General features: G+C 48.4%; 1 protein-coding gene across 2 annotated transcripts; it reads left to right on the top strand.

Annotated features, from left to right (window-relative positions):
• Positions 1 to 2671: 2671 nt before the first annotated feature.
• On the top strand, positions 2672 to 17475 carry UMOD (uromodulin). Of its 2 annotated transcripts, none has more exons than XM_032606674.1 (11): positions 2672 to 2804; positions 4308 to 4504; positions 5676 to 6452; positions 6549 to 6656; positions 7798 to 8006; positions 8957 to 9105; positions 11496 to 11741; positions 14267 to 14429; positions 15022 to 15103; positions 16059 to 16100; positions 17147 to 17475. In XM_032606674.1, exons 2-11 carry the CDS (start codon positions 4411 to 4413, stop codon positions 17206 to 17208), a joined length of 1932 nt encoding a protein of 643 aa, XP_032462565.1. In that variant the 5' UTR covers positions 2672 to 2804; positions 4308 to 4410; the 3' UTR covers positions 17209 to 17475. The 2 variants fall into 2 exon arrangements, with proteins under 2 accessions (XP_032462565.1, XP_032462566.1); XM_032606675.1 differs by lacking the exon at positions 2672 to 2804 and adding an exon at positions 2902 to 2972.
• Positions 17476 to 21833: the final 4358 nt, after the last annotated feature.

Raw genomic sequence — 21833 nt, 5'->3', positions numbered from 1 at the left:
CTTAAAGCCACGTGGCTGCCAGTGGCTTTAAGAAGGAGGGGTCCACGGGGGCTGCTCGAACTAAATCACATGGAACAGAGCCCTTGACTGGCCACAAGCCAGAAAACGGGTGTGCTACCTGCAGGCTCCCCAGATGCAACTGGGACCTTAGGAAGTAGGGGCTCAGATTGGGGTAAACAGTATGGGTAGGTGGCACAGGTGATGACCCTCTGTTGGGAGGTCATCAGAGCATACAGGGAGAGAAAGGCCTTTTGCAGAAAGATATTGTCTCCATCATGACAGGAGAGGGGCTGTGGGAGATGAGTCCAGAGGCAGGTAGATGGAGAAGATGTAGGAGGCATGGCTTAGTTACTCCAATGAAGTATGCCACGATGTCATTAAGTGTGTGGGACTGGGGAGACGGTAGGAAGAAGAAAGAGTGGAAAAATAGCCAATTAGAGAAATATCACAAGATGATCCAGCTGTGTTGAGTGAGGTTGATGATTATTGTTTTAAAATGTAGGTTTGATTATCATTCAGGTATGGCAAGGCCAACAGATGAGGAGATAACTGTCATCGAAAAGACAGTTTATTATACTCACAGATCCCAAGAGTAGGGTACACACCATGCCATGGGTGGGGCACACAGGGAAGTGCCGGGTTGGTCAGGAGGCAGAGAAAGCAAGGGGAAATTTTAGCTGTAATTTGAAACTGTAGCCTTCATTGTGGTTTCCATAGGAAGGAACAGAAGAGGCAAGGTAAGCAGGTTTAGGATTGGCTAGTTTGAATAGTTTCAGCAGCCTCTGGGACTTGGGAGTTGTCCCTAGTTATCTGGTACCTGGCCCTGGGATGATTAGGGCAGGGAAAATGTGGCCCTGAGTGTGAGCCTGATAGAGGAGGGGTTGGGGGATGGGCTCTGGACTGGCAGTTGTGCACATGAAAGTCATGCTCTCTGGAATATGATATTCCTAGAGATGGCAAGGGTATACATCGTGAGATATTCCTTGCTATCTCTAGGCATTAGTTTGCCTTCAGTGGGGTAGTCCCTCCAGAGTCGGCAAAGTCTCAAGGTGTAAAAGCATCAAATACAGAAACTAGAATAATGTGGTTATTAGACTTATGAATAGTCTCCAGCCCAAACTCCCCATGTTCCTGTCCAGGATCTCTGCTCAAACAACTCCAAGAGCCACCTGGAGCTCCATCTTTAATCCTTTAGAGACACCCAAACTCGGATTTTGACAGAGCCTCATGTGCACCAACCAGAAATGATATTCACCATCCAGGATGGAGCAAAAGAATATTAAGGACTTTTATTTTCTTCTTAAGATATAGAAAAGAGAGGGAAAAAAGACATATTCTTATAGGGGGGAAAAAAAGGAAAAGGATACAAACAGCCAGTTCAGAAAAGAATAATAGTAAACAAATGAAAAGATAATAACGTCCCTTTTCATCGAAGAACTGCCAAAGTAAATAACAATGAGATATTTCTCACTTTTCAACAAAGATGAAAGTTAGTGCTCAGGGTTGGTGAGTACTGTGGTGGGATTGTAAACTAATTTTTAAAGATCTCTCTGGGGTGTTTTTTGGGAAGAGGTATCAAAATTCTTAAAACTGTGCCACCTCTTTGCCCCAGTCATTTCACACCTATGAAATTCCCCTGAGGAGGTGGATGTGACACTGCCGATGGTCACCCAACCACTAAACCAGGTGGAAGAAGAAAGCCCTGAAAAAGTAAGTGCCGTGGGTCATTGTCATATTTCCTGCGCAGCCTGAGTTCACACACATCTGATTTTTCTCAGTATGGGATTTCCGTCGACATGGAATTAGATCAGGAGACACGGGGTTGGACCCAGCCAGGCTCTGTCATTTTCTACCCCGTGTCTGTACACCAGCAAAGCAGCATTGGCAGTGACTTCCACAGATGGTATCATTGCTACATGCCTTTACTTACATCATCTCCTTTAATCACCGTAACAACTCTAGGAGATGGGTATTGTCATTTTATAGATGACGAAAATGACCTCAGGAAGGAAAGAAATGAGCCTACTGGCACACAGCAATGGCTGATGAGGACTGATGGACTGATGGACTGATGGAGTCAGATGGACTGACTCCAAAGTTAGTTTGTTCAATCACAAAGTTATCCACCTCCCAAGGGACCTTCCTTCGTGGGAATTCAGATTTCTTCGTTCATAAAGTGAGTCTGGTCCAACGATGTCTGAGTTATCTTCTGGCTCTGACCTTCAGTCATTCTCAGCTCCTTTCCTGCTCCCATCTGGACCCCCGGGGAGCTGGCTTAGCCCATGAGGATGGAGTGTGCTTTGGAACCCGAGTGACCACAGGTACATGTCCCAGTATGGGCAATGAACACCCTTTTCTCCTGGAGCAGCCTGGCTTCAGATTCTGACCTCTGCCTGGCTCCACCTCGTCCTTTTGAGTGACCAAGAACAAGCCCAGTAACTTGGCACTGTTTTCCCAGTTAATTTCTAACTAAGGAATCTCTTGATTCCAAAAGGTGCAAAACAGAGGGCTTGCAACTGTGGGCACAAGTGTGACCCCCAATGTCAATCATTTGGGGTCTCTACCAATTAGGAAAAAGAATAACAACCACCTCACAGCCTGGGAAAGGTAAACACTGTGCCAAAGGGGTAAAATATTCCACCCCCGGGAAAACAATCAAGAAATAGAACCAGAGAATAACTGGAGGAGAGAGTGCCAGTGGGGGGCAGATGTGTGTATATATATATATATACATATACATATATATATATATATATAGGAGGCACACACTTGTAAACGGATTAATCCTACCTTTCTGGCTTCAGGTAAGGCTTTCTGCAGCTCTCACTTCTCCTAGCCACTTCTCCCCATCTGGTCTTCTGCTGATTTCCATTCTGTTTGAGGGAGGGGGGAGCAGAAATGAAGAGATTGGACACTTGGGTCAGACCTAGGTTGAGTCATCACTCTGCTGACCATTGGCTCCGTGAGCTTTGGTAAGTTGATCCCCCTCTCTTTCAGCCTGTGCTTCCCTAACAACAATTTTTTCATTCATTCAATTCCTATTAGTGAAGTGGCTACTATGTACCAGGCAGTGGGGTATGCAGCAGTGACCAAGAGTATCTGCTCTGAGCCTGCTTTGCACATCTCATCTCAGTTAATCCCTGGACCACAATATGCAGGCGGTTATTAGCCAAACTATAGGTCACAACCTATTAGTGGATCATGAAACCATTCGTGGATTACATTCAGAATTTTATTTTAATTAAATACAATAGAATATGTCATCAAAGAATGCACACCGTAATGGTAAGAATTGTTTTATAAAACATTCATTTCACGTGTGCATGTGCGTGTGTGTGTGTGTGTGTGTGTGTGTGTGTGTGTGTGTGTGTACAAGCAGCTGTACTGGGTCATGGCATAAACTAATTTCCTTATAGCAGATTATTGTCTCAAAGACTTGCAAAACACTTTTCTAGGTCACAGGTTCTTTGATGACAAGGGACTTCTTCACAGTGAGCCTGATGTATTGTAGTCACTCAGTTTGTGCAAGCACTGATCTCTATTTCATAGATGAGGAAACTAAGTCTTAGCGAATTGAAATACATTGCCCAGTGTCACACGATGAGTTTACCAACCATAGTGATTGGTAAAATAGGGATTTGAATCCTGGTTGCAGGCTCCAGATCCCACATATTTAACCACCATGCTACGCTATTTTGCTGCTGTAAAAATTGGGGTAATAGTAGATTATTTTGCCAGGTGGGTGAAATAATAAGTGAGCACTCTGGAAACATTAAAATACATTACGAAGGTTAATCACCTCTCAAGTTGCTTATCTCAAGCCACTTCTTCACAATATGTGAGCTGCATGAAGTCAGGGACTTTGTCTGTCACCTTGGTGCACAGTTCCCTGTTTGGCACATAGTAACTACTCAATAAATGTTTGTTGAATGAATAAACGTATCTGGGCAAGTTCAAAGTTTCCCATCAGGGGATCAGGAGTTGGCTGTTAAGACCCAAAGCTGCCTCCAGTAAGACGGTGAGTCCAGAACACTCCCCCGTCTTGCTGGTTCCTGCTCCAGATGAGAGATTCAGTTCTTCCAAATGCGCTGGAACTGGGGAAGCTGATGCTGGGATGTGAGTGGGAGTTAAGAGTAGGGCCACAGAGGGGAAAACCCCACCAAAGCAAGGGCCACAACAATACACACTTTTTGTGGTTCACATAAATGGCATCTCCTGGACTCAGGCAGTGCGCAACCAAAGTACTCCTCCCAACTGTGGGGCTGGGAGTTAGATCATGTGTTTATCCCATCCGTCTCTGTTCACAGGACTTCAGGTGTCAAGGACAAGTTGGAAACCCCAAGAGGCCAACTTTTCCTTGCCTTTGGGAAAGTCTCCCCAGACCAGAAGTAGCTGAGGAGAGCAGAAAAGATGAAGCGGCTTTTCTCTTCGACCTTAATGTGGATGGTAGTGGTGGTGACCTCTTGGGTCGTCATAGCTGCAGCCTCTGACACCTCGGCAGCGAGTAAGTGCTGTGTGCGTATAGCGAGCAGTACCCACATGAGCAGGGGCGGTTTCGATCCCCCTCCTGTTATGCTTGAGAGTTGCACAGTCTTTATTCTACATGCATTTCTTACTCTATAAGGTACATAGGACGCACCCAGGAATTTTACTAAAATGCAGTTTCTGATTCAGTAAGTCTGGAGTGGGGCCTGAGACTCTGTATTCTAATAAGCTCCCAGATAACGATGACGCTGTGGTCCTTGGATCACATATTGAGAGACAAAAAGTCTAGAACATCACTAAGGCCCCCTGGCACTTCACTGGAAGGTCAAGAACATATGCAACCACACAGGAGACTTGAACACACCCAGGTGGCTCCCAAATACCTCCCGTTTAACACTTAAGTGACCGTTCCATTGGGTCGCACATTGCTTCAGCCTTTCCTTGGAGGAGGGAGCTGGCCACCACCCCACAATCCCCAGCTGCGGTACTTTGGGACAGGGAGTAAACACCATCGTGTTGTCGTGGTTAAGAGCAGACACTCTATGGTCCTGCCACCTCGGTTTGTGTCCTAACTCTGCTGCTCACCAGTGGAGCAAGTGGCTTAAGACTTCTGAATCTTGTTTCCTCACCTTTCAAATAAGGGCAAGTACGAAAGTCATTCCCCAGGGCCGCTGAAGAGGATTCAATGCGCTAATGAATAGAAAGTGCCTATCCCAGTGTCTGGAATGTACTAGGTGCTTAATAAACAACAGCTCACTATCTTTACTGTTATCGGGTTGGCCAGAAGGTTCGTTTGGATTTCTCCATACGATCTTATTATTATTGTCACAGAGGAACAAAGCGTGACTGCCACCGCCAGATAGAGAGAGGAAGCAGGGAAGGAGATCTGAGCAAAAGGCGTAGAATGTACCAAGTCGGGGAAGGGGTGACAGGGTCACCTAAGTGCTACCAAAGTGTCGAGAACTCTGCATGATTCCTCTGGAGGTGGAAAGGTGGACATTTGAAAAGAAGACACAGCTTGAAGGCAATGCTTAGACGCCATCAGGGGAGTTTGGTTTGTTTCTTTCGAAGGTGGTCGGCTATGAACTAAGTCTTAAAGAACGTGGGTACCCTAAGGGACACGGGAAGAGTCTCTGGGTGACCAGTGGCCTAGCGGCCTCCACTCTGAGTCTGGTCTCTTCTGTCCGCAGGAGGCTGCTCTGAATGTCACAGCAATGCCACCTGCTCGGAGGATGGGGCTGCCACTACGTGCTCCTGCCAGGCGGGCTTCACTGGCGACGGCCTCGAGTGCGAGGACCTGGACGAATGCGCCACTCCTGGGACACACAACTGCTCCGCCCCCAGCAGCTGCGTGAACACCCCAGGTTCCTACACGTGCGTCTGCCCCGAAGGCTTCCGCCTGAGCTCCGAGCTCGGCTGCACGGACGTGGACGAGTGTGCAGAGCCAGGGCTCAGCCACTGCCACACCCTGGCCTCCTGCGTCAACAGCGAGGGCAACTACTCGTGCGTGTGCCCGGCGGGCTACTGGGGGGACGGGAGGCACTGTGAGTGCTCCCCGGGCTCCTGCGGGCCTGGCCTGGACTGCGTGCATGAGGGCGACACGCTCGTGTGCGCCGACCCGTGCCAGGCCCACCGTATCCTGGACGAGTACTGGCGCAGCGCCCAGTACGGCGCGGGCTACGCCTGTGACTCCGACGTGGCCGGCTGGTACCGCTTCGTGGGCCAGGGCGGCGTGCGCCTGGCCGAGACCTGCGTGCCCGTCCTGCGCTGCAACACGGCCGCCCCCATGTGGCTCAACGGCACGCACCCGTCGAGCAGCGAGGGCATCGTGAGCCGCAGGGCCTGCGCGCACTGGAGCGGCCACTGCTGCCTGTGGGACGCGCTCGTCCAGGTGAAGGCCTGTGCCGGCGGCTACTATGTCTATAACCTGACGGCGCCCCCCGAGTGCCATCTGGCTTACTGCACAGGTGAGTGGGTGACTCCCCGCCACCGCAACCGGGCGGCGTGGGCGCCTCGAGGGACTGGAGCGCATCTTTGTTGACTGTCTGTCTATAACCCTGCAGACCCCGGTTCCGTGGAGGGGACGTGTGAGGAGTGCAGTGTGGACGAGGACTGCAAATCGGATAATGGCAGATGGCACTGCCAGTGCAAACAGGACTTCAGCATCACCGGTGAGGCCAGCGGGGAGGAGGGGAGGTGCTGAGAAATGTCGGCGACCAGGGGAGGGACACATTCCTGTGTGGGAATTGGGGGCCTGTGGGGATGATCCAGGGAATGCTTATTATCCAATCTGAGTGGAAAGCCGGTCCGGTAACATCCATTTAATCCAGCAAGAAGCTCTCTGGGCTCCCAGAGCTTGGGGAACAACCTCACCCCCAGCCTTCTTTCTGAGGCCCCCTGCACCACAGTGGATACGCAAGTGGCTGCCACCTGTTGGCCCGAGGCTACCTGAACCATATTCCGGCAGCACAAGAATGCAGGCGTGGCCCGCAGTCTGCAGTGTCTTGGGCCCGGCCCTCCACTGACCAGCTGAGGACCCTGAGCTGGGCCCTGGCCATCTCTAAACCTGTTTCCCCATATGTATAATGACTGAAGCAGGCTAGTATTTCCCAAATTCCAGTCCTGATATTAGTGACATCCTTCTTTTAAGTAAACTTGGGACATTGAAGTTTACTGCTGCGTCTGTCTGTGGGAAGTAACACTTACCCTACGTAGAGGTAGACGGTAACAGTGAAAATGAATACAATGAAAGAAAGTGATTCAGTTTCAGCAGCTGTGTAAATACTTCAATTTAAAAAGTCCAACCGTATTTTGTTATGTGCTGCAAATACTTAGCCAGAGGTCTGCACTCTGTTGTTTCAAAGGAAAATTACCAAGTGTAGGGCACTGAAAACATTAGCAGCTATTGAGGACTGTCTCCTTGATGTAGAAAGGATGGAAAGAAATTGCAGTTAACTTATTAGCTTTCTTTGTTTGCTTGTTGTGTTGTTTTGTTTTCTTTTCCTGGGATTCAATGTTATTTAATGCCTGGGCAGTGAATGACCCAAAGATACTACTGTTCTTTGTATACAACCTACTCTTAGGGTAACGTGGTCTGGTGGTTGGTCACGTGGATCCATCCAGTGAGCTGGGAATCCAGTCTCATGTCTCCATCTCTCTCAGAAGGGAGACCACAGCGGGAGACCAAAGCGAGTCTGAGTACCCCCAGCTGGTGGCCAACCTGGCTAGCTGGGCCTGGGCCCTGGGGATGTGCTGTACCCTGAATTGTGGTCCCAGACCTCCCTCCAATCCTGCCTTCCCTAATCATTTCAGATCTCTCCCTCCTGGAGCGCAGGCTGGAATGTGGGGTCAATGACATTAAGCTGTCCCTGGGCAAGTGCCAGGTCCAGAGCCTGGGCTTTGAGAAGGTCTTCATGTACCTGCGAGACAGCCAGTGCTCAGGCTTCACTGAGAGGGGCGACCGGGACTGGATGTCCGTGGTGACCCCAGCCAGGGATGGGCCCTGTGGGACGGTGATGACGGTACGTTCTGGCCAATGTGGGACAGGGTCAGAGCACTGCCTGGTTCAAGCCTAGCCCTACCACTTGCTAGCTGTGTGAGTTTGGGTGACTGAGTTAACCTAGCTGTGCCTCAGCTTCCTCAGCTGTAACATGGAGTAACAATAGTACCTACTGCATAGGGTTAAGAGGGTTAAAGGAGTTAATGTGTGTGAAATGATCAGGACAGTGACTGGCACATAATAAGTGCTCGGTAAACGTTAGCTGCAAATAAGAGGATGATCCATAGTGATAGTTCCCCATTTTACAGATGGGAAAGGTCAGGCCCAGACAGTGCAATGACTATTCTAAGCCAGTAGGTATCAGCGCTGAGTTCAGAAGCAGATCTGTTTGTCTCTGGCCATCCTGGGAGGCAGGGTCTGCATCACTGATGTTTGTAGACCTAGGACCTCAGCTATAGAAGCCTCCTCCAAAGAGACCCAGAGGTAAACACTTGTGTGAGTGGGCTCTGCTTCCTCCCATCTCCCTCATCCCCCAAAAGAAAAAGAAAGAGGACAAAAGAAACAAGGAAAAAACTGTCATTTGCCAGATATGGCTTTTTGAAGTTCCACCATTAATGATGACTCGGTACGTGGTTTTCAGTCTTTGTAGTGTTTGCAAGAGGAAGCATGGGGTGATGGGAAGAGTCCAGGCTTGTTAGAGCCCCTGTACCGGGGGCAAGTCACGCAGTTCCCATGAACTTCTGTCTCCTTTCAAGAGGCAGGGAGGTGCTTGCCTTGCCTCTTAGGGTCATTGCAGGGCCAGTGCAGTGATGCAATATGTGCGTTTAGCTGGGGTGAGGGAAGGGGGCTAGCACATGAGTCGTGCTCACGGAAACTGGGAGGGCAGTTTCAACACCTTTGGCTTTGAACCTTACTCAGATTCTATGCCCCTTTTTCCACCCTCCCTCCCCCCACCTCCCCACCCTAACACAGAGGAATGAAACTCATGCCACATACAGCAACACTCTCTACCTGGCAGATGAGCTCATCATCCGTGACCGCAACATCAAAATCAACTTTGCGTGCTCCTATCCCCTGGACATGAAAGTCAGCCTGAAGACCTCCCTGCAGCCAATGGTCAGGTGCGGCCAGAGAGGGTCCCCAACGTCCCTGGCCGGCTCCACCCCACAACCCCTTAGGCACCAGGCCCTTAGCTTCCCTGTCAACTGCCGCCCATAAGAAGCTGGGTGGAGGGAGGTGGCTGGGAGGTAGTGTTGGACTCCATAAGGAGCCCAGCTAGGAAGTCTGGAGGCTGCTTTCAAATCCCGGCTCCATCCCACAGATGGCTTTGGGAAGGTGATGGCCCACTCTGAGTGTCAGTCTTCTCATATGTGAAATGGGTTTGGCAATGCTCGACTGTCTTTCTTAGAAGCACAAAAGTGCTCTGCAGAGGTGAAACCGATATTAGGGTCCCTGGCTTATCAGAGGGGTTGGGTGGTTGGACCAGAGGGAAGGAGGGAGAGGTCTCAGTTCAGACCTGCTATGGGACTGGGCAAATTGTACTCCGTATCTGGACCTCAGTTTCCTTCTCTGTAAATGGAAGGAGTTTGAATAAAGAGGGGTTTACAATTTATGCTTCTTGGAGTGTGAGGGTCTTTAACGAGGTGATTTAGGGGTGGGAACCAGAAAACTTCCACCCACATTGAGTGCCACATGAGGTTTTATTTTTTTTCCTATTTTTAAAATTGAAGTATAGTTGATTTACAATGTTGTGTTAACTTCTACATATAACAAGGTGATTCAGATATATACACACACACACACACACACACACACACACACACACATTCTCTTTTCATATTCTTTTCCATTATGGTTTATCATAGGATATTGAATATAGTTCCCTGTGCTCTACAGTAGGACCTTGTTGTTTATCCATTCTGTATATAAAGCTTACATCTGCTAACCCCAAACTCCCACTCCGTCCCTCCCCAACCCCCTCCGCCTTGGCAACCACAAGTCTGTTCTCTATGTCCGTGAGTCTGTTTCTGTTTCATAGACAGGTTCATTTGTGTCATATTTTAGATTCCACATATAAGTGATATCTATGGTGTTTGTCTTTCTCTGTCTGACTTACTTCACTTAGCACGATGATCTCTAGTTGCATCCATGTTGCTGCAGATGGCATGATTTCATCCTTTTTTATAGCTGAGTAGTATTCCTTTGTATATATCATGTACCACATCTTCTTTATCAGTTTTATTATTTAAAAGAATAAAAGGATCCTGTTGCTGAATAAACTTGAAAGTCTCTGAATAGGATGAATCACAAGCCAATGAGGCTGATACTGGACAAAAATAATAGTTGTAATAATAACAAGTGTTTACTGAGAGCTGACCATATGTCAGGCATTGTGCTAAGTGCTCTACATGGAACATCTCATTGAAAACTTAGCGCACCCCAAGAGGTGTAAGTATTATTATTATTCCCATTATACAGATATGGAAATTGAAGGTCAAAGAAGGTTTAGTAAATTGTCCAGAGTTGTAGAGGCTAGTAAATGACAGAGCTGGGATTCAAACCCAGGCCGTCAGGCATAGAGTCCCCACTCTACCATGACCTTTTCTTTGAAGCTTGCCCATGGTCACATGTTCCCTGGGCCAAACAGACTTGGGGAAGGGCACTGGGCACCGATGAGGGTGCTTGGCTGACTTGAAGGAAGACAGTTACTCATTGTCTGCCTTTGTGTGGAGCATCACCTGGCCAAGCAGTGCCCTGGAGCAATGTGGCCGCGTCCCAGGCCTGGTAGGTTGCAGGGAACAACACATCTGTATGCAGATCTCTCTCTGGCTTGAGCTAGAAATCTCATTCCAGTCTAACCAAGTCCAAACCAATAACCCCATTCTCACCTCTGAAATGGACTTCCACATTACTATTCCTCATGTACCCCATTTCCTCGGGCATCAGTCTTTCAGTGTCCTTTGTAGGATAATCCCGTGGAGTCTACATCAGCGTGACTGTTTTTAATGTGATTTAAAATAACCCATTTTACAATCCCCAATCTTCTGCTGTAGGTGGAGCCAGAACTCTGACTAAGGCCTGTAGGACTCATAGCCCATCTTTTTAAACCGTTCTGGATTAAGACCAAAAAAGGAATCTAGGTGATTCCCTAGAGAAAGTGCTTGCTGCACTTCTTGAATGCAGGGGCCACACCTGAGGGGGTGGACATGTTACAGAAAATACGGTCTATGGATCAGAAGCGGCAGCATCACCTGGGAGCTCGTTAGAAAAGCAGAACCCTGAGCCCCACCCCAAACCTGCAGAACCAGAACCTGCATTTCACCAAGATCCCTAAGTGACCTGTGTGTGCCCATTGTAGTTTACGGAGCAATGGGTGGTGGGTTCCAGTCCTGTTGCTGGATAAAAATGCAAGTAACTGGCAGGACCTGCTTAGGAATGCAGACCAGAAAGGATGAGCTGTCTGTTGTTGTTCTCAGCTCCGGTTCTCTCACCAGCCCCTCTCCTCCCGCAGCGCCCTAAACATCAGCATGGGTGGGACCGGAACGTTCACCGTGTGGATGGCGCTCTTCCAGAGCCCTGCCTACATACAGCCCTACCAAGGCTCCTCCGTGACCCTGTCCACCGAGGCGTTTCTCTATGTGGGCACCATGCTGGATGGGGGCGACTTGTCCCGGTTTGCACTGCTGATGACCAACTGCTATGCCACACCCAGCAGCAATGCCACAGACCCCTTGAAGTACTTCATCATCCAGGACAGGTAAGGCCCATGGGTGGAATTTGGGAGCAGGGAGGGTCTTTGGACTTGGATGGGTACAAAGTACATTTTTATATTCATTTACCTCTAGCTGAAATTTAGCATTGCCGTTCCTTATGATATAGGCAAGAAACCACAGAAACATTAGCAGGACATATGAAAACATTTGCACACATCATACTTTTTAGTTACTATAGTATTAGAACTTCTACTAGATATTATTTGATGTAATATCAAATCCATGTACTTGTAAATATATATACATTTATATAATAGATATGTAAATATATAATGCATGTATCAAAAGTTTTAATAGTTTAAGACTGTGTTTAATGGGTTTTCTTTATAATCTTATGTAATTTAGTTTATGCATTTAAGGCATTCTTTTTGAGGAGGGAAGCATGGGCTTCACCAGATGGTGGAGGGGGTCCAGGACTCAGAAAAGGATGAGAAACCTGATGGAGAGGCAGGCCCCAGGCAGGAGCAGGCTGGCACTTGGCTGGGAGGAGTGCAGTGGAGGTATGGTTAGCCAAGGGCCAACTGAAACAGGGAGGACACAGATGGGCTGCCTTTGGCTCAAGTGCATTAGAGAACCATGAACCACACTGTGAGAAAGTAGCTCACAGTCTCATTCATAAATTGAACCAATATTTTTGGAAGTTTTCGTGTGCCAGGCTGTGTGAATAACAGTGAATAGAAGGGACAAAAATCTCTGCCCCCATATAGCTGATATTCTAAGCAGGGAGACCAACAATTAAACAAAAGTGACTTCCATGGCATATTAATGATGAAGGGGCTACGGGAAAAAACCTAAGCAGGAAAAGGGGAGGGCATTTGCAATTTTAATAGTGCAATCAGAGAAAGCACTCCCAGGAGACACTGACCTATTTCTGTTTCAGTTCTCTTAGAATCTGCGTGGTCAAATCAAGGGGGAAAGTCTCAGCCGGGCGCTCATCTGATGCTCACACTTCTGTTATTTGTTAATCTCCCTTTGCAACGAAAAGAAAGGAGAGCAGAAGTCTGTTTGGGGCCTTTTACAGTCAACAGTGTCTAAGTAAAATGTAATGGCACTGTTTTACTTTATTTTCATTAGTGTGGTCATGTTTTATATATGGCAACTAATACTGGTTGGCTATTTGTGGTTGTGATCTCCTAAAAAATAGATGTATTTCAGTAAAAAGGTGTGTAGATTTAAAGAAAAATAGTAATAATAATATAATAATGTAAAATAATAATACAGATATTGGGAAACAGGAAAACATTCATGGAGACGGTTTCTGGATAAGGCAAAAAAAGAACTGAAATTTGGAAGATGCTGGCGTGACCTCGATTGGGGCATCATGGAGACTTGGGTTCATATCTTGGTTTTGCTATTTCTTAGTTTGAGACACAAGTCAGCTCATCTCTCTGGATATTCATGTTCTCGTATGTGAAATAGGCATAAATAAAACCTACCATGCAGGAATTTTTTAAGCTTTTTTTTTTTTTTTGTCTGAGTATAAAGGTAGAGCATGTACATTGTGGGAAGCTTGGAAAGTTTTGAAAAAGAAGCATGAAGAAATGCTGGCTGTGGCCCTGTGTTTCTGCCGTGGCATGGGTGGGAGCTGGGCTGAGAGCCACCATTCTGTGAGAGGCTCAGAATATCACGGGGTGTGTAAAGAGGAGACAAGTTGGGGAGACCATGGGCAGCTAGAGGAGACACGTAGGTGCCTTGCTTGGGTTGGGTGCCTGGGGCTGCCGAGGGCAGTGCTGGATGCCACTCTCTCTGCCTTTCATGAGGTGGGTCCCCTTAACCTCAGGGCTTTTATTTTGCCAAGAGAAGTCGGATCTGAATTGTAGGGGACACAGAGCAGAGTGAACACCACCCCCAGAAGTTCCTTTCTCGGTTCTCCTATGCAATCAGCCTTCAGCCCCTTTTCTAAATCCATTTTGAGCAGATCGTGTGAAAGAGCAGACAGGGTACCTGATTTGCCTGCTGAGGGTACTGCTCCGGCCCAGCACCCGTGTGAGTCTCCGAACGTGCAGTTTTGAGTTTCTATCCATGTGTTTGGGTGCGTTGTGTATGTGTGTACATGAGCACACACACTCCAATGTGGTCAGTGGACCTCAGTGCTCAGACATTTCCATTGTTAAAATTAACACCAGGCACCAGTGGACAACCAATAAATGGTAGGTAATGATTCCTGCGTGCCATTTCCTGGGAAATCAGGAAGTGCTGACTTTAGGATGGTTGCAGCTCTGTACCGATGACATTTTTACTTTAGAATCATATATATGAATCACCTATTGTACGTCACATATTGTAATAAGTACTTTGTAATTTTAACTCATTTAATCGTTGCAACTATCTTATGGTGTGGGCTACAATTATTATTCCTCCTACGTAGATAGGGAAACAGGCTCAGAAAGGTTAAGTAAATAGCCCACGGTCACACAGATAATGAGTGGTGGAATGAGATTTAAATCCAGGAAGTCTGGCCCCAGAGTGTTTGCTTAACCAACCATGTTATATGACGTAACCTTCCCAGATGTCCACGCACGGAGGACTCAACCATCCAAGTGGAGGAGAATGGGGAGTCCCCTCAGGGGCGCTTTTCTGTCCAGATGTTCCGTTTTGCTGGAAACTATGACCTGGTCTACCTGCACTGTGAAGTGTACCTCTGTGACACCGTGAATGAAAAGTGCAAACCTGTGAGTCACCTCCCCTCCCTCAGCCTGCTCGCCACGTCCTCCGCCACGCCCAGCTCCCATAACCGAAGACATTTGGCCACAGGTTCAAAGAAAACATATAAACATGTTTCTGTTTTAGTACAGGGGTAGACAGAGCAATAAGATGAGGCTGCTGTAGCCGGGCAGGAGACCTAGGCTGTGGGGAAGTCAGGTGGGGTCAGGGCAGGGCAACAGAACCTCTGGCTCATCTGCAAGCTTGTGTTCTAATAACAGAAATGGACATTTTTAAGCACTGAGTGCGACTTATGTGTGTTAACTTTTTAATACTTCACAGCGGCTCTGGGAGGGAGGTATTTTACCAGTCCCTTTTTCTGTATGGGGAGAGAGGCGCAGAGGCTCAGTGACTTTCCTAAGATCGTACATCTAACATATGGTAGAGCTGGGACGTGAGCCCACGTATACCCATCTCCTAACAACCCCTGCCTCTACCATCCTCAAGTCCCAGCCTGAGGCAGGAGGTTGCCCCTGTGAAGGGTGTAGCCCACTCCCCCTGGCAGGGCCACATTCAGTCTCCCTTGTGGAAAGGTTTCTTTGTCACCCTCTCTCCCTGCAGACCTGCTCCGAGACCAGATTCCGCAGGGGGGGCTTCATAGACCAAACTCATGTCCTAAACTTGGGTCCCATCATACGGAAAGGTAAGAGGGCCCCTCCTTTCCCCACATTCCTGGCAAGAAGTGTTCTCTGGAGATGAGGAGGGGTGACAGAACCTGGCACTCGGGGTCTTACTGGGGTCTGAAGAACTGGAGCAAGTAAATCCTGCGAGGCGAGGTAGACTATAAGCTGCCTTCCTCTTGCCGGTTCTCATTCATTCATTCATTGCACAGCTGTCTTCTCATGCCTGCCTTGTGCCAGGCCTTGTGCTAGTGGCTAGGGTCTCAGGATGAGCAGCAACAGGTAAAGGCTGGCTCATGTGGCACCTATGGACCAGTAGGGGAGACATCATTCAAATAATCATGGATCTCTGCAGTTGCGATAAGTACAGTCACGAAAATGGACCAGGAACTCTGAGCTCTTCCGGTAGGGGGAGCAGACCTAGTGAGGAGGGTTGGGGAAGAATGGAGCTGAGGTTTGGAAATTGAGAAGGGATTAACTAAGAGGGGTCAGGAGAAGCAGAGGAGAGGGAGGAATCCCAGGGAGAGAGTAGAGCATGGGCAAAGGGCCTGTGGCAGGAGGGAGCCTACCGTGCTAGAGTAACTGGGATAAAGCCAGGCAGGCTGGAAGGAGGAGGGTGAGCTGATGCAGGTTGGGGACCAAACCATGTGAGGCCTTGTACTTCTTCTCTTTCTTCTCCTCGTCCTCCCCCTCCCCCTCCTCCCCCTCCCCTTCCCTTTCCCCCTCCTCCCCCTCCTCCCCCTCCTCCCCCTCCTCCCCCTCTTCCCCCTCCCCCTCCTTTTAATTGAAATATAATTGACATGTGGTTCTTGCTAAGGTTTTGGGCCTTTCTCTTGAAAGTAGCTGGCAGCCCCTGAGGGGTCCAAAGCAGGGGAGTGACATGACCAGATTGGGGCTTCTCTAGCTGCAAGGAAGAGCAGAAGGAAGGGGCTTCACCCAGGCTTCCCCATGCACTGATCCTTCTGTTTCCTCCCACAGGGAGCCAGGCCACAGTCTCAAGGGCTGCTCCCAGTAGCTCGGGTAAGTTCAGGTCCTCTTTGCACAGGCACTTGCACCAGAACCTTCCTCTGGGGCTTTTATCTGTGGGCCCAGGGTATGCTGGAGTACCTGGGCTGCTCGAGCTGAGCTCTGAAGAGGTGACGGCACTTACGGAAAGTCTTGGGCCTGAGGCTGCACACATAGCCATGCTGTCCTACAACAGTGTGCATGGACGCAGGCACGCACAGACAGGCGCACAAGAACAGACACCACCCAGACCTCACACGAGGTCACGTGCACATATTCACAGTCACACACAAAGGTGCGTGACAGCGGTAGCTGCATGTGTGCCTATCTGTATATACAGACACATACTCGCTTGTTACACAGCTGTACACAGTGAACGAGCACACACTCTAGATCTGAACCTTGGGCACTTCCTGAAGCTTCAAGGCTCATCTCTGACACCTTTTTCAGGATGCTTAGTGCCGGGATGAACACAGCAGAAAAACAAGAAACGCTGTTTTTCTGCTTCTCTGCTCCTCTGACCACAAAGGCCGGGGACCGGCAGCATTTTCACGGCCCTTGATTTTTCTGGCCACTGAATTGACTGAAAATCTGGACGAAAAGTGAATCCGTGTAACTCGTGTCCTGCTTGGCTCCTGGCACCTAGATCCGAGCAGGTTGTTACACCAACCTAGTATTTGACCTGAGCTAGTTCATCCCAGTATCAGTGAGCTCAGAGCTGGAGAGTCAAGGTATCCCCAAGAGGCTTACCCTTTGCGAATATCCCTCAAGGGCACCAAGGTTGAGTAAGTTGGTCACTGCACGAGAGTGCCCTTTGGAGGGGATACCAAGGCTAGTGCCTGCGGAAAGCCTGCCCTTTTCAGATTGGCCCACCTGGGAGGACAGCTTTTTCTAATTGGTTTTCAGGACAGATAAAGAGAAAGCTTCCTTTTTCTAACTGATCAGCCCAGAGAGGGTGTCCTTTCCTATTGGTCAGTTTAGAGGAAGCAGTTCATGTTAGTTTTGCACATAAAATGTGCACATCAGTGCTAGCAGCAGCCCTGTAATCACTTTCCTTTCAGGGCTCCTGAAGGTCTGGTTGCCTCTGCTTCTGTGGGCCACCTTGACCCAGATGTCTCAGTGATCGGTGGCTGGAAACCCTGTGCTCTGTGGCTACCAACTTGCTTCCTACCGACTGGTGAGGCGATGCAGGCTAGCACTCTACTCACAGAGAAGGGAGCCCACATTTCAGTCACTCTGCTCCTGTTTTCTCCCCTTTAATCCTCGCTACCATAAAACAGCTTGTGTCTTTAAATGCTGCCTTCTCTCAAAATGGGACTTGTGATATGTCTGCACATGAGGCCCCTATCTCCTTAAATAGTGTTACAAAATAATAATTTTGAAAAGCTCAGTCTGTGACTCATTTCTTCACTCAATAAGTATTTATTGGGCACCTGCTCTATGTAGGCACTGTCCGTGGTGCTACGGATCCTATGATGAGAAAAACCAGACTCCATCCCTGCCGTCATGGACTTCATGGTCTGGTCACTGAGACTGGGATCAACTCTAGTCCTGTGAGCTTAAATAAAATACACAATGTCTCTGAGCTTCATCCATCTATCTATCCATTCAATCAGTCAGTCAAGAAATATTTGCTGATCACTTACTATGTGCCAGGCACTGTGCTAGCTGCTGGGGATACAGCAGAGAACAATCCCTGCCCTCCTGGAGCTTAAGGTTTGGCAGGGGAAAAAGAACTTGAACAAGCAATGATAAGTGTGTCAGGCACTGCAGAAATGGAGGGTATAACAGGGGGCTGCTGCTTCTGCATAATGGGGATAATAGTGATACCCTCACAGGGTTCATTCAGTTTTCCAGAAAAATTTTTTTGAGCACCTAATATGTGCCAGGCACTGTGCTAGGTGCTGGGAAAAGACAGACTTGAATAAGATAGACACAGCCCCTGCCTTCTGGAGTCTCACAATCCTTATAGGTGACGTACCTGGCACGTCCCAGGGACCCCTCCATCCTTTGCACTTCTCCCTCCCAATGTAGAAGATGTAGACCTGTTTACAGGGACTTGGCAGCAGAAGCAGAAGGTGGACCACTAACCCCAATGAGGGGGGATGCTTTGCAAGGGGGGCCTTCAGGAGGCTCCTTGCACACACAACCAGAGGCTGCCCAGGAGACCTGGATATCCCAAGGGGCTCTGGACTTCTTTGACCAGTGGACCAAAGGAAGCTGATGCCAATGGGAAACGTCCACCTTGATGCCAGCTGCTTCCCTGGATGGACCCCAGCCATGGCGTTCAGGAGAGACCAAGGCCCTGACCCATTATTAGCACCTCTGATCCCAGGGAAAACCACACGTGTGTATCAGCAAACTGGGGACTGCGGGGACAGCATATCTCAAGTTAAGGAACCTCTTATCACACGCAGACACGCACTGAATCCCCGTGCCTGCTGCCTTTATGTAAGAGCTTTATGTGGGAGGACGTCCATGGTCAGATGGGCCTGGCTAGACAAGTGCAGAATCATCTATACTTTGATTCAGGTACAAGAGAACATAAAGAAAAACAAAAACAAGGGCCAAAGGCAAGAGCCAGGAGGAAAAAGCACATCAGAATCTATCCTTTTGTCCCTCTGTTCCTTTCCTTTCTTTTTCTTTTTCTTTTTTTTTTTTTTGCGGTACGTGAGCCTCTCACTGTTGTGACTTCTCCCGTTGCGGAGCACAGGCTCCGGACGCGCAGGCTCAGCGGCCATGGCTGACGGGCCCAGCCGCTCCGCGGCATGTGGGATTCCCCCGGACCGGGGCACGAACCCGTGTCCACTGCATCGTCAGGCGGACTCTCAACCACTGCGCCACCAGGGAAGCCCTTTCTTTCCTTTTTTGTTTGCTATCAGATAGTTATTCAACTCAATATTCAACAGAGATTTTGAGCATAAATTCAAGGCCGGACGCTTTTATAGGCAGCAGGGAAACTGACAGTGATCAAAACAGAGCCCTTGCTGGTAAGGAGCTTATGTTTAAAAAGGGGATACATGTAAACAATAGCTATGTGATATGTCAGGTGGTAACAAGCACGCAGAAGGGAGGGGGTGGGAAACGAGGGTAATAAGGCAATGAGGGTGTTATTTTACATAGGATGCTTGGGGAAGGTCTCTCTGATAAGCCGAAACTGAGAGAAGTAAGAAAATGAACCAGGGAGACATCTGAGGAAGAACATTACAGGCAGTGGGCCAGCAAGTGCAGAGGCCCTGAGGCGGGAACTTGTGTCTTTCCACCAAGCTCTCAGTAAGACTTGGGCACCATAAGTTTGAGGCATTACACACAGGAAAGGGTCTTGAGCATACATACCGTGATTTCTGTCCATTTGTTTACCCAACAAGTACTTACTAGGTGCTGATTAGAACTGCAAAGACAGGATCCAAGTCCACAAAGATCTTAGGGCCTTCAGAGGGAGACAGATACGTTAGTGGGTAATTGAGTGTGAACGTAATCAGTCCAGAGAGGCATAGTAGCACAGAAGAGTAGTACAAGCCAGTCTGGGGAATTTAGGGAGGACTTCCTGGAAGAGGCAAACCTGAATGCTAAGCAGTAGGAGGCTGGGCACAGAGTAATCCAGGCAGAGGGAATAGCGCATGGAAAGGTGTGGAGGGGGAAGAGTTCAGAGAACCACAAATAGGCTGGAGCATAGAGTGTGTGGGGAAAATCTGTACATGAGATGGGAGCTGTGAACAGGGGTCAGATCCCAGGAAGCCTAGTGTGTGTGGGGTAGGGCATATTGCTGAGAGGTGACACTGTGGCCTCTGGCTGCAGGGAGATAACAGAATCAAAGGGGACAAGAACGAAAGCAGGGAGACCCATTAGGCAGCTGTTAAAATCACCCTCCTAAGAGATGATGGTGGCCTGAATTAAGGCTGATGACGTGGGGATGAGGAGGAAGGACAGGTTCAGGAATATCTGAAAGATTGATGATTATTGGAAACGTGAGGCTGCGGGAGAAAGGAAGGAGCCAGATTTCCAGCTCGGGTTACCAGGTGAGCAGTGGTACCATTGGTTAAGATAGGTTATACAACGAGTAGGGTGAGATCTCTGGGAATTGATGAGTTAGGATTTGGACCTGCTAAGGTTCACGGTGCCTCGAGCAACTCAGTCCAAGTGGAGAAGTCCAGCAAGCATCTGGGTAGGTGGATCTGAAGTTCAAGGGAGTGGTCAGGGAGGGAGATACAGATTTGGAACTCACCAGCCTGTGGATGGTACTTGAAACCATGAGATAACTTGACACCTCCCAGGGAAAGTCCGTGGAGTGACAAGAAAAATGGGACCTACCAGCATTTTCAAGGACAGCTGGAGGAAGAGAATAATTATGATGACAATGATAACGATAATGATAGAGCACGAGTATCCAGAGAGGTAGAGGAGAATCAAGGAAATAATTGGCACAGGGGAGTCAAGGAAATACAGAGCGCCTGAAGAAAGCAGCGAAAAATCCATGGACAAGAGGCCAGAAAAAATGCCCAGTGGACTTGCTTAAGAGGTGATCTTAGCAGGGCAACCTTAGCCATATGCCTCAGATTGAAATGGAGAAGTCAGAGAGGGATGGAGGAACTGACTTTGAAAAGAAGAAAGATCACCTTATCAGAAGTTGGGGAGGGACTAGAAAATGAGGTAGATATTTATATGTTTCTAGGGGAAGGAAACACAAAGTTGAGTGAGGTCAAGTGTGATGACTTAAATTTTCTTGAGGTAGAATGCAAGACACCTGCTGAGAATGGAGGAAGTGGGGAGAGTAGGTGAGTAGTGATGGCTGCAAGGACTGTTTAAAAGGATGGAGAAGGTTGAGAGTGGCCATAGGGGAGACTAGGGTGGGTACCTGGCCAAAATGAATGGATCAGTGGGCTATTTTGTGGGCTCAGATGAATTTCTGAATCCAGCATTTGTAGTTGTTATAAGTTTCACATTTAGGGGATTCTTCTCCAAATGCACTAGGAGTAGAGAAGGTGGCTTGTACCATCTCTTCCTTGTCCATGTTGAGGTTTTCCTGAAAGGTGTTACCAACGCCAAGACCCCCATGCTCCCCGACCCTGTAGGCTTGCCTCCTTAAAGAGTCCCAGAGTAACACAGAAAAGGCAACGGCTATTTATTCTGCTAAAGCTGTGACTCTTGTTAATTCTGTAATCCCTACCTTGCCACAAAAGCCAGGTCCAAGCCTGGAATTTAAAAGTCCAAGGTCTTCAGCTTCCTCTCAGTTTTATACCTTCCAATCTCTAGGGTAACCCACATACCAAAAGGTTCTTCTGATGCTTATTTTGTGCAAGGGCATGGGCTATCCTTTGCTAGCCCGCGATTCACACATCTCCAGATTGGCCCTTCCCAGACTCCTCAGCATTGAGCATCTGAAGTTGGGTAGATTCTATGGGCCAAAAATCAGAAATACCCATCCCCCCCTTCCTTACGTACTCCCTTGCTCTAGCTGACTTCAAGCTGAGTGGCATCCAGACAAAAGCAGAAGTGTTTTAAGGTGATTAGCTAGGAACACAAGGTACAATTGAAAATCTGTTGCGCAAATAAGTGTGTGTTTGATTTCTCTCCACTTCCCTTTGGATATTAATCCTTTAATATCCAAATCCTTCCTTTTGATTAGCGTTTGGTTTCTGGTGATAAATATGGTACCAGCTTCGTTGGTTTATTGTGAGGATTAAATGTGAGAAGTAATGGGGGCAAAGCACTCCGTGGTGCCCAGTGTGTTCAGCCTTCAGTACGTGC

The sequence above is a fragment of the Phocoena sinus genome, chromosome 15 (genome assembly GCF_008692025.1).
Source record: "Phocoena sinus isolate mPhoSin1 chromosome 15, mPhoSin1.pri, whole genome shotgun sequence".
In the NCBI taxonomy this organism is placed as follows: Eukaryota; Metazoa; Chordata; class Mammalia; order Artiodactyla; family Phocoenidae; genus Phocoena; species Phocoena sinus.
This window is presented reverse-complemented; position numbering and strand designations above follow the sequence as displayed.

Excerpts from the sequence above, each read along its gene's own strand:
- UMOD (XM_032606674.1), top strand. The coding sequence starts at position 4,411 with ATGAAGCGGCTTTTCTCTTCGACCTTAATGTGGATGGTAGTGGTGGTG. Across the intron at positions 4,505-5,675 it reads CTCTGACACCTCGGCAGCGA|GAGGCTGCTCTGAATGTCAC; the intron begins GTAAGTGCTGTG and ends TTCTGTCCGCAG. Across the intron at positions 14,430-15,021 it reads TGAATGAAAAGTGCAAACCT|ACCTGCTCCGAGACCAGATT; the intron begins GTGAGTCACCTC and ends CTCTCCCTGCAG.